Source organism: Apodemus sylvaticus, chromosome 22 (genome assembly GCF_947179515.1).
Source record: "Apodemus sylvaticus chromosome 22, mApoSyl1.1, whole genome shotgun sequence".
NCBI lineage: Eukaryota > Metazoa > Chordata > Mammalia > Rodentia > Muridae > Apodemus > Apodemus sylvaticus.
Genome location: NC_067493.1, coordinates 34,469,599 through 34,481,984, shown reverse-complemented (window position 1 = coordinate 34,481,984; position 12,386 = coordinate 34,469,599). Strand labels below are relative to the sequence as shown.

Genomic DNA, 12,386 nt, shown 5'->3' with positions numbered 1-12,386 from the left:
GCTTGGCTAACATGCACGAAACCCTGGGTTCAAGCCCTGGCTCTTCAGAAAACCGAGAGAGGTGGAGCGAGCCTGTCATCTCAGCAGTTTGGAGGCAGTAGCAGAAGCATCTGCTGTTCAAGGTCCTCTGGCTATGCAGGAAGTTCAGAACTAACCTACTCTACATGAACTAACCTACTCTACATGAACTAACCTACTCTACATGAACTAACCTTCTCTACATGAAACCAAACACGTGAACAACAGAGAGTGCTCCGTGGTCCAAGCTCTTGCCCCACAAGCCTGGTGACCTCAGTGTGATCCCAGAGCCCGTGGACAGGGAGAGGAGAGAAGCCACTCCCGAAATCGTCCTCTGACGTCCACACAGGTGCTATGGCAAGCAAACACCCGCCACACACATCACACACAGGAATCATGATTAAAGACAATTAAAAACTAATAGGTAGAGCTGACCTCTCCTCTAATTAACTCTGTGAAATTCGAACACAGGGCTGACTGACTTCCCCCCAATACCTGGACTTGCCTAGAATCCTGGTTGCCCTTGGCATGAGGGAAGCTGGGCATAAAGGTATCATTGGGGACAGAGAGATGTGCAGACATGGGAGACGGTGACAGATTTAATGGGAGACCTACTGTGGGAAGTGTAGGAGGAGAGACGGAAGATTCCCAGGTCTCTCATCTGAGTGGCAGGTCACTCAAGGGTGTCTTCTGTTCACCAGGAAGTGGGGTTAATGGGGGGGGGGTTGTAATGGAGGATTCCTCAATGAAGAGCATGCCTCTGTGGTAGAAGGTAAAGCTCCAGCCCTCAGGTGACAAGATGATCAAGCTGGACTGACCCCCGAAAACCCTATATCCATGGGAGCATGGAGGTCTAGGAACTGTGCGTTCTGAAGGACCAGGGTAGGAACCAGGCATGGGGCACATGGCTGCTGTTGAGCAGAGGTCAGGAGTTCAAGGCTAGCCTGGGCTATAAAATGTGTTTAGGAACTAGCCTGGGCTACGTGGTGAGATTGAGGCCAGCCTGGACCACATAGTGAGATAGCAGGGGAGGTGAGGAGGTAGAGGAGGAGGAGAAGGAGGAGGAGGAGGAAGAGAAGGAGGGGGAGGAGGGGGAGGAGGGGGAGGAGGAGGAGGAGAATAGAGCACTTGCTGTTGAAGCATGAGGATCAGTATCAGCACCCACATAATAATCAGTGCACACACAGCCCAGGGCACACACGGCTCAGGGCACACACGGCCCAGGGCACACACGGCCCAGGGCACACACAGCTCAGTGCACACACAGCCCAGGGCACACACGGCTCAGGGCACACACGGGTCAGAGCACACATGGCTCAGGGCACACATGGCCCAGGGCACACACAGCTCAGGGCACACACGGCCCAGGGCACACATGGCTCAGGGCACACACGGCTCAGGGCACACACAGCTCAGGGCACACACAGCTCAGGGCACACACGGCCCAGGGCACACACAGCTCAGGGCACACACGGCCCAGGGCACACACGGCCCAGGTCACACATGGCCCAGGACACACACAGCTCAGAGCACACACGGCTCAGGGCACACACAGCCCAGGGCACACACAGCTCAGGGCACACACGGCCCAGGGCACACACGGCCCAGGTCACACACGGCCCAGGACACACACGGCCCAGGGCACACACGGCCCAGGACACACACGGCCCAGGGCACACACGGCCCAGGACACACACGGCCCAGGGCACACATGGCCCAGGGCACACACGGGTCAGGGCACACACAACTCAGGGCACACACGGGTCAGAGCACACACGGCCCAGGGCACACACAGCTCAGGGCACACACGGGTCAGGGCACACACGGCCCAGGGCACACATGGCCCAGGGCACACACAGCTCAGGGCACACACGGCTCAGGGATACTGCCAGACAAAATAAAATTAAGAAACAAATGTATCAGCACCTAGTTCCAAGGATCAAAGAAATAAGGAAAAGAGAGGGAGAGGGAGAGGGGGGGAGAGGAAGAGGGAGGGAGAGGTAGGGAGAGAGGGGGTCTCCTCTGGCTTCCCTGTACACACACAAGCATTTGCACACAAGTGCGTACATCACACCCACACCCACACGGATGCACACTAGAAAGAAGAAGGGAGAGAAAGAAAGAGAGGAGGCAGGGGAGGGAGAAGGGGAAGGGGAAGGAAAGAAAACAGAGGCCATTGAGATGGCTCAGGAGGTAAAGGCACCGTCTGCCAAGTCTGCTACCTGAGTTCAGTCCCCAGGACATGCATGGTGGAAGGAGAGAACACACACACACAAACACAAACACTCTCTATATAATGTATGTATGTATATGTATGTATATATAAAATCTTTTTAAGGGAAAGAAAAGAAAGGAAGGGCCAGCTATGATAATGTACATCTTTAGTCTCAGCATAAGGGAGGCAGAGGCAGGCAGATCTGAGTTCACATAGAAAGTACCAGGACACACCAGGTAGGGCCTTGTCTTTTACACACACACACAACACACACACACACCACACCACACACCACACACACACACACACCACATGGAAGAGAGGAGAGAAAGGATGTGGAAAGGAAGAGAAGGAGGAAAGATTTCCACAGTACTTCAGAGACAGGGCTTTCAGGACGTTGCTGTTTATCCCGTGGTGGCTGGGAACGGCTGATTCTCTCAGCTCCCCTATCTGCACCATGCTTACCAGCGCAGAGAGCCTCCCAACCCGCAGCAGAGTTCTGAGAAGGCCGGATCGGACCCAGGGAGAGGCCTCCATGTCTGGCCTCCATCCATTCCTCCAGCCGGGAGAGGCAGGGTGACCTCACAGATGCCACAGAGTGGGGGTCCAGTTGCCATGGGGACCCAGTTGCCACATGACACATTGCCCTTTTCCCTAGATCCCCTCCCCTGCTCCTCTGAGCTTGTCTGGCTGCATGGTCACCACAGAACAAATGACTGATCGCTAGGACCAATTCTCTATCTACTCCCGGGAGAAAACCCAGAGCCCATTTCAGAATCGCCCAGTTTACCTGCCAGACGTGGGAGGGGGAGAGGCAGGGAGATAGGGATGAGGAGAAAGAACAAGATGAAGGAGGGAGGAGGTGGGATCTGTATGGCCTTACCTTCCAGGTTAGGCCCCGAGGATGTCAGATTTGCCATAGGAGGAACCCCAGTTTAGCTTCCTCAACTGAGACCCCTCTGTCCCCACCCCAGGCCTCTCCCCTTGTCTCTTCTCTCTCCCCTTCAGTTTCAGGCTGAAGAACAAGTGTGCAGTCTTGGAGTTTCCCCATTCAGAGAGGCCCAGCGATGACCAGCAGGGAGCACATAGGAATCAGTGTGTGCAGCCTTGCACGGCGCCAGGGGGCGCCATCCGCTGTCCTCCCTGGAGAAGCAGGCTCAACACCCCCAGAACAAGACCTAAAGGAGCTCCGAGCGGGTGCAGTACCGCGTTCCAGTCGCCAGGGGCAGAAGACACCGCAGGGGCGAGCAGGGCGCTTGGCAGGCAGGAGAAAGTTTCTCAGTTTGCAAGGCTGACTTCCTGGTGACAACCTCACTGAGGCACCTGAGAGGCGCCTGGTGTATTTCCTGTCAGTGCCTGGGTTACAAGAAGGGAACCACCACGAGATAATGAGACTCGGAGTCTTCCTTTTATTTAACCCTCTTGTTATATGTGCAAAACTAACAGAGCTTGGCAAGCCATGTGCCCCGCCTGGCCCCCATTTCTCCGTGTACCTGAGGCAAACTTCTGAGTCTCCTGCACTGAGTCCTGATATTTCACCTTTTTTTTCTCTTTTTCCAGACAGGGTTTCTCTGTATAACCCTAGCTGTCCTGGAACTCACTCTGTAGACCAGACTGATCTCGAACTCAGAAATCTGCCTACTGGGATTTAAGGTAGGCACTGACACTGCCTGCCTCTATTTCACATTTTTAACGTGATTTTTTTTTTAAATTTATGTGGCTTGGAAAGAGCAGGGATTTTTTTTAGAGATTTATTTATTTTTAATGAGTAAGTAAATTGTAGTTGTGTTCAGACACTTTTTCTTCTTCCTCTGGAACTGCTCGCTCTGACCCAGCTGGGTCCACTGGAACTAGCTGTTTATAGAGAGAAAAAAATACAAGTTTCCATATGAATGTGCATCATGGCATATCAATGACTATTGTATACTTCAGAAAATAATGAAAGAACAGATCAGAAATAGAATAATGGAGCCAGGCATGGTGGCACATGTCTTTAATACCAACACTTGGAAGGCAAGAGGCAAGGTGGATCTCTGTGTTCAAGGCAGCCTGGTCTACATAGTGATTTCTGGGACAGCTGGGGCTACACAGAGAGCTCCTGTCTTGAAAAAACAAGAGGTAGGAGAGAGAGAGAGAAATAGAGAGACAGAGACAGAGAGATAGAAACAGACAGACAGAGAGACAGAGAAAGACAGAGAGAAACAGAGAGAAGGAGGAGAAGGAGACGAAGGGGAAGAAGAAGAAGAAGAAGAAGAAGAAGAAGAAGAAGAAGAAGAAGAAGAAGAAGAAGAAGAAGAAGAAGAAGAAGAAGAAGAAAATCAAGTATCAAGCTAGTAGGTAAAGCACTTGCTGTCAAGACTATTGACTTGAGTTTGACCCAGGACCAGAGACACACACAGTATAAGGAGAGAATCACCTGCTGATATTTAGATGTGGTAAAGTACACAGCTGACATGTGTAACACTAAATTACACTCCCAACACAGAAAAGAAAAAAGAAAAAGCTCAGAGGACGAGGTTCATCTACTTAACACCAACTCTGAACGGCATGGTGGAAAAATACCGCCCCAAGTTGTCTTCTGACCACCACAGGCTAGACCCTTGTCATCTGTACAGGCTAGACCCTTGTCACGTGTACACCCACACCACAGGAAAAAAGAAGATAAAGGAAGAAAGCAAGGGAGGGAAGAAGGGATGGAGGAGAGAGAGACAGAGACAGAGAGACAGAGAGAGAGAGGCTTCTTTTGATGTTTTTTTAAATCAAAGGCCCCGAAGAAGCCTGGAAGCCAAGATAGTTAACAACAAAAGGAACTAAAAGAACCATGAGGATTGTGCAAGGCCAGTCCAATCTCATTAGTAATCAGGAGGGAAGTCACACTGAGATGCTATCTCCCCTTCCTTACCAAAAATGAAAGAGTCAGGGGTGGGTACACCATGCACCAGTGACTTTATGGGGCAAATAGGAATCCATGCAGGACCTCAGAGATCCACACAGGAAATGAGCGTGCAGAACTGCCCATGAACACATGGGAAGATACAACTAGAGACAGACTGAAAGCTGGGGGCGTGGCTCAGTGGTAGAGCCCCTGCCTAGAATCCCCCAGTGAGAGGCTGGGGGCGTGGCTCAGTGGTAGAGCCCCTGCCTAGAATCCCCCAGGGAGGGGCTGGGGGCGTGGCTCAGTGGTAGAGGCCCTGCCTAGAATCCCCCAGGGAGGGGCTGCAGGCATGGCTCAGTGGTAGAGCCCCTGCCTAGAATCCTCCAATGAGGGGCTGGGGGCGTGGCTCAGTGGTAGAGCCCCTGCCTAGAATCCTCCAGTGAGGGGCTGGGGGCGTGGCTCAGTGAAGAGCCCCTACCTAGAATCCCCCAGGGAGGGGCTGCAGGCATGGCTCAGTGGTAGAGCCCCTGCCTAGAATCCTCCAATGAGGGGTTGGGGGCGTGGCTCAGTGGTAGAGCCCCTGCCTAGAATCCTCCAGTGAGGGGCTGGGGGCGTGGCTCAGTGGTAGAGCCCCTGCCTAGAATCCCCCAGGGAGGGGCTGCAGGCATGGCTCAGTGGTAGAGCCCCTGCCTAGAATCCTCCAGTGAGGGGCTGGGGGCGTGGCTCAGTGGTAGAGCCCCTGCCTAGAATCCCCCAGGGAGGGGCTGGGGGCGTGGCTCAGTGGTAGAGCCCCTGCCTAGAATCTCCAGGGAGGGGCTGGGGGCGAGGCTCAGTGGTAGAGCCCCTGCCTAGAATCCTCCAGTGAGGGGCTGGGGGCGTGGCTCAGTGGTAGAGCCCCTGCCTAGAATCCCCCAGGGAGGGGCTGCAGGCATGGCTCAGTGATAGAGCCCCTGCCTAGAATCCTCCAATGAGGGGCTGGGGGCGTGGCTCAGTGGTAGAGCCCCTGCCTAGAATCCTCCAGTGAGGGGCTGGGGGCGTGGCTCAGTGGTAGAGCCCCTGCCTAGAATCCTCCAGGGAGGGGCTGGGGGCGTGGCTCAGTGGTAGAGCCCCTGCCTAGAATCTCCAGGGAGGGGCTGGGGGTGTGGCTCAGTGGGAGAGCTCCTACCTTGAATCCCACAGTGAGGGGAACATAAGACTCAACCTACTATTTTAGTGCTCTAATTTCTACTGATCCCACTACACAACCCCCATTAACAAAAGAACCCCTTATGGAAACGTTTACTCATGAATAAAGATAAGTGCAGAACTGCAGGCAAATCTTATCTGTAAAGAGATGGATAAATACAATTGGAAACTCCTTTGAGGGATGACTCAAGGTTGGCTGTATGGGTTGATGAGGAAAGGGCTGAAAAACATGGTTAAGTAGGAACAGAAAGCTCCAGGGAGATATCTGCAGCATGGCAGCGTTAATAGATGTTTCTCAGACCCAGGGGACACAGGAACGCCCACCCAGCCAGGGGCAGAATCCTTCCGGTTTGCATCTGCACCCAGGAGAGGACCCTGTGCTCCAGCACCCCCACCCCAACCACACCCAGAGACAGCTTGACCCCCAGGAGTTCTGACACACACCCCCGATCACAGGAAATGCAGAGACAAAAAAATGGAGCAGAGACTGAAGGAAAGGCCATCCAAAGACGGCCCCACCTAAAGATCCATCCTACCTGCAGACACCAAATCCCGACAGTACTGTTGATGCCAGGAAGCGCTTGCTGACAGGAGCCTGGCATGGCTGTTCCCTGAGAGCCTCTGCCAGAGCCTGACCATTACAGATGCAGATACTAACAGCCAACCATCGTTCTGAGCCCAGGGGCCCCAATGGAAGAGTTAGAGGAAGGACAGAAGGAGCTGAAGGGGATTGCAACCCCATAGGAAGAACAACAATATCAACTAACCTGATCACCCAGAGATCCCAGACTAAACCACCAACCAAAGAGCACATATGGAGGGACCCATGGCTCCAGCTGCAGAGGAAGCAGAGGATGGCATTGTAGGGCATCAGTGGGAGGGGAGGCCCTGGGTCCTGTGGAGTCTTGATACCCCAGCATTAGGGAATGCTAGAGCCGGGAGGTGGGAATGGGGGGGGGTAAAGGAGGGAGCTCCCTCATAGAAGCAAAGGGGAGCAGAGGGGATAGGGGATTTGCTGAGGGGAAAGCAGGACGGCGACAACATTTGAAATCTAAATAAGTAAAATAGCCAATAAAAATATATACTTGTGTTCCCCAAGTCACTATGAAATACTATGTATATTGTCCTGGATATGCAATGTATATGGTAAATACAGTGAAGACGTAGCTGATGTGATGGTGCACACCTGTGATGCCAACCACAGAGGTCCAGGCAAGGGGACTGGTGAGTTCCCAGCCAGGCTGGGATGCCCTGGACACCCTGTCAAAGTCATTTTTAAAATTTTTATTTATTATGATATGAGTCTTAGTTACTGCCCTATTGCTGGAAGAGATGTCATGGCTGAGGAAGGTTATGCCAGAGAGCTTTAATTGGGACTTGTTTATAGTTTCAGAGGATTAGTGTGTAACCAGCATAGCAGGGAGCACGGTGGGTGGGAGGCAGGCATGGTGCTAGAGCTGTACCTGAGAGCTTGCATCCTGATCTGCAGGCAGCAGGCAGAGAGCTACCCTGGGCCTAGGCTTTTAGAACTTCAGAGTCCATCCCAAGTGATTCACCCACTCCAACAAGGCCACCTCTCCTGATCCTTCCCAAACTGTTCCACTAACTGCGGACCAGACACTGAAGCCTACAGTGACCATTCTCCCTTAAACCCCCAGAGCACATTTCTGAGGTAGGAGAGAGACTGCTCAGAGGTCAGAGGACACCTCTGTGGAGCTGACTTTGCTCTTCCTCCTTTATACAGTTCCAGGATTCGAACTCAAACCACCAGGCCTTCATGGCAAATGCCTTAGCCACTAAGGATTCTCACTTGGCCTCCCCATCAAACATTTTTTCAAAGATAGCCAGGGCATAGTTTAGTGGTAGAGTGCCTGAATAACATATGCAAGGCCCTCAGCTCAGTCACCAGTACAAGGAAGGAAGCACAGAAAGAAGGGAAGGGAAGGGGAGGGGAGGGGAGGGGAGGGGAGGGGAGGGGAGGGGAGGGGAGGGGAGGGGACGAAGGGAGAAAAGTGAGAGAGAAAGAGTGAGGCAGAAAGAGACAGACAGACACATGGGGGAAGATAGAGGATAAAGAAAGGTTACTATTTAGACCAGGGATGTGGCTCAGTTGGTAAAATGACTGCCCAGCCTGTACACAGCTCCGTGTTTGGTCCTCAGTCCTGTATAAACCAGGTGTAGTAGCACATGCTTGCAACACACTCTGGAGAAGGAGACAGGATAAGGAGTTCAAAGCCATCCTTGACTACACAATGTGTCTGACATCAGCTTGGGCAACAGTTGACCTCCCAGAAGATGATGAAAAGTAAAGAAATGGGAGGGGTGGGTGGGGAATGACCAGGAAGCAAGAGAAGACAAACTGGAGGAAGGAAATGCCCGTCTCGCTGCCCACTATGCTACAGCCAGCCTGCACCAAGATTCCATCTGTTCAGTGGCACCTCCCCATTCTGCCCTGGGACAGCCCAGTCCAAAATGACTGCCTGGTCCTGATAACGGCAGTTCAGCCTGTCTGCTACCTGGCTTCTTCTGAGCCTGTAACTGAGCCTGTAACCTCCAGTCAGACTGTTAATCATATAATTCATATAATTCATGCTGGCCAGTTTCATGTCAACTTGACACAGCTTGACCTGTGTTTGGGAAGAGGGAGCCTCAATTGAGAACATGCTCATATCCAGTCAGAGCTGTTTGGGAAGGATTAGGAGCTCTGGCCTTGTCAGAGTGGGTGTGTCATTTGTGATGGACTCTGAAGTTTCAAAAGCCTGTGCCAGGCCCAGGCTGGCTCTGCCTTCTGTGGGGTTTGATGGATGTCTGCTGTGGGAGGGAACAGCTGACTGTGGGAGGTGCCGTGTCTGGGTTGGTCCTCCTGCTGTATCAAAGCAGGCTGAGCACGCCGTGGGAACAAGCCAATAACCCAGTATTTCTCCATGGCCTCCGCATCAGCTCCTGCCTCCAGGTCCCTGCCTTGAGTTCCTGCCCTGACGGCCCTGGATGATGGACTACAAGCTGTAAACGGAAATAACCGCCTTAGTTAGGGTTTCTATGGCTGTGCAGAGACACCATGACCCACGGCAACCCTTATAAAAGAGAAACATTTCACTGGGACTTCCTCCCATCTTAGTCCATGAATGTCTTGACGGTGAGCATGGCCACATGCAGGCTGGCTCAGTGTCTTCTTGCCCATCCCCCCAACAACCAGCAAGTCCTGGCAGTCCTGTTCTGGGATCTGCTCTTTCCCTCTTTCTTTATTTCCCATCGCCCCAAATTGAGTGGGCAACCACAGACCAAGGAAACAGCTCTATCCAACTCCAGTTTGGGGGAACTATGACCCTTAGAGGTTCCTAGGTGACTCGGGCAGCTTCAACGCCAAGAAGCCCACCTCAGCATGGTGCCAACTCAGCAGGCTGCATCCACAGAGTCCACTGCACAGCTCGTGGGCAGCTCCGTAGACCTGTCTTTCCTCCCAGCAGTTCAATGACTCTAGAACCTGGAGAGAGGCCTCTTGAGGAAGCTCTCCCACTCCAGGACCCAGTGTGTGGGTGATCAAACATCTGCAGAGCAGGGTCACAAGATGATCTGAGGTCAGTCGGAAAATAAGCAACTCAAAAGGCAGAGAGATACTTACCTGAAGTAATGGTGATGGCTCCTCAACATCTGTTACTCGGGAGGTGTCAGAGCGTGATGGGATGTTGACAAGGAGCAGGAAGCCTCCCAAGAGCAGCAGCAGGGAGCTGGTCCAGGCCAGGTAGAGTGAAGCACCCATCTCTGCTTTCTGGGAGTAGCCAAACAATGGATTAAAGAAGCCATGGATGATGTTGTGTGTTGCCCAGGACAGGGATATCAGCATCACAAAGCCGGCACTAAGAAACATCCCACCGGCTACCTTCATGACCTTGGATTCAATCCTCATATTCCTCAAACACTTGATGCGCCGATCCACAAGCAGGCACAGCAGCAAAACCAGCCAGGTTCCAGTGGTGCAGAGGACCATGATGACTCGAGACACTTTTAGGTCCTGTGTTACTGGTAGCCAGGTATCATACGGTGAACACTGTATCCACCTGTTTCCGTCAAACTGGCACAGGTACCACAGACCCTCCCAAATTCTGGCACCTGGGTTTGTCTCTTCATCTGTAAATGTCACCCTCCAAGCAGGCAGCACACAGCTCACACCTGCAGCCACCAAACCCACTGTTGTCATGAATAAGCTGATGGCCACTTGTTTTATGGAAACCATGGTTCAGAGTCAGCTGATGGCAGGACCAGGAAGAGCGTCAGGGGTCCAGCTCTAGAGATGCAGGATTCCGAGAGCCGAGGATGGAATTTTAAAGGATCATGGGCCAGTCCATCCCCTGTGATGCACAGCGACACAGAGCAAGTATGAGATGCCACTGTCACCAACGATGATCTAGGTAGACAAATGTTGAGCTCCAGCAAGTGTGACCACAGCAGTTGACACAGGACTCTATCTGGTGAAACAGACTGAGCTCCCAGGAGGCTCTGGCAGAGGGCGGGGCACAGGGAGGAGCTTCTGTTCTTGATGCTTCCCCTGACTAGATTCCTTTCTTTCTTTTTCTTTCTTTCTTTCTTTCTTTATTTATTTATTTATTTATTTATTTATTTTCTTTCTTTCATAATGAGTATGTGTGTACCTGAGCATGCTTGTTAAATGTGTGTGCATGTTCATGTGTGCATGCAAGTATGTGTGTGCACCTGTGTGTTGGGGATTGCGTTAGCCTGGAGCTCGCCAGTGAGGCTAGAGCAGCTGGCTAGGGAGCCTAGAAGTGCCTCATGGCTCCACCTCACTGCCTTGGGTTTACCAGCAAACACCACCACATCCAACATTTTTATGAGGGTTCTGGGAATTGAACTTCAGTCCTCTAATCTATACCCCTAATCCTGGATTTGTGGAATTCTGAACCCAGACCCAGTAAAGTCACCTTAAAATGGCAATTCTGAGCAAGAGTTTCCATGTAAGAAATCCCTTTTTCTCTGTACATGGGTACCCACAGTCACACACAGATATCATATATGCTCATTCAGACATTAAAAAAAAATAATTAAAACATAATTTAAAAGGGAGGAAAGCTCCTTCGGCCTTGTTTTTTGGTCTAAATAGGGCACCAGGAAGCAGAAACAGTAGATCTGGCCCTACCTTCCTTTCCTGACTCCCTGCCAGAACCTGGCCAGGCATGGTTGGCCATGATACCACACTCTAGCCAATGGTAAGAACATAAAGGTTCAGCAGGGAGGTTTTCTGATAGGACAAGATTCTCTTTGCAGTGCTCTCTGTCCTTGCAATGCTCCAGCTGCCTGTCCTCCACTGCTGCTGCTGTTCTTGGTGGTCATCTCATGGCACTGGCATCTTCAAAACACTGCTGTCTTCTGCTGTAACTAGGCTTCACCAATAGCCTCTCATGGGCTCTCTTCATGGTTCCAAGCCTCAACTCCTATGCATGACCCCTTCAGTCCTGGGCCATCAATTGCAACTGAGGCTGCACCTTCACCAATGGCCTTCCGTGGCCTCTCACAGTGCCGAGCCTCAGCTGCTTTTCATGACCCCTTCATGCCTTCAAAACCAGTACCATCTGGGTGACTCTTACACATTACCAAGTCCAGCCACAGCACAAAATACAACTGTGGCTATCTCTGGAACACAGCCTCTGTGCTCACAGAAAACACTTCCCAGAAGATTTCACCTCAGTGATGCTGGTCTCTTCTTAATCACGGCTAATTTCTTAGCTCCAGCTAACCAGCATCAATAGTCCCAGTAACACAAAGGTTTGCTTTAGTGGTTCTGGTATCTTGTTACTCACAGCTGATTCTTCAGCCCCAGCTAACCAAAACAACAGAATCTTCACAATCAAAACATGGCCCTGATAAGAGTCTTTAATCTTCCCTCTGAAATTTCACAAGCCAGGCCTCCATCTTGTACACTGCTCTCAACATTATCTTCCAAGCTCCTACACAACATCCCACAGAGCTCTTAACACAGAATGGATCGTCTAGCCCAAAGTTCCAAAGTCCTTCCACAGTCCTCCCCAAAACATGGTCAGGTTGCCACAGGAATACCCCTCTACACTGGTACCAATTTGT

The 12,386-nt window shown here is 51.8% G+C and overlaps 1 protein-coding gene and 1 long non-coding RNA gene across 9 annotated transcripts in view; one reads left to right on the top strand and one right to left on the bottom strand.

The window, feature by feature from the left end:
* The window catches only part of LOC127673174 (uncharacterized), a 43,204-nt gene extending 41,460 nt beyond the window's left edge, over positions 1 to 1,744 (top strand). The window contains exons 2-5 of one of the 7 annotated variants that reach the window (XR_007975129.1): positions 1,206 to 1,317; positions 1,446 to 1,514; positions 1,579 to 1,626; positions 1,659 to 1,744. This is a non-coding gene — a long non-coding RNA (uncharacterized LOC127673174). Of the gene's footprint in view, positions 1 to 1,205; positions 1,318 to 1,429; positions 1,515 to 1,562 lie in introns of all 7 variants that reach the window. The other 6 variants (XR_007975124.1, XR_007975127.1, XR_007975128.1 and 3 more) reach the window with 6 other exon arrangements.
* The window catches only part of Tmem270 (transmembrane protein 270), a 55,684-nt gene extending 44,903 nt beyond the window's left edge, over positions 1 to 10,781 (bottom strand). The window contains exon 1 of one of the 2 annotated variants that reach the window (XM_052168781.1): positions 9,916 to 10,781. In XM_052168781.1, coding sequence (XP_052024741.1) covers positions 9,916 to 10,527 — 612 coding nt within the window. In that variant the 5' untranslated portion in view covers positions 10,528 to 10,781. The remainder of the gene's footprint in view (positions 1 to 9,915) is intronic. The other variant, XM_052168782.1, reaches the window with a different exon arrangement.
* Between the last annotated feature and the right edge of the window lie 1,605 nt (positions 10,782 to 12,386).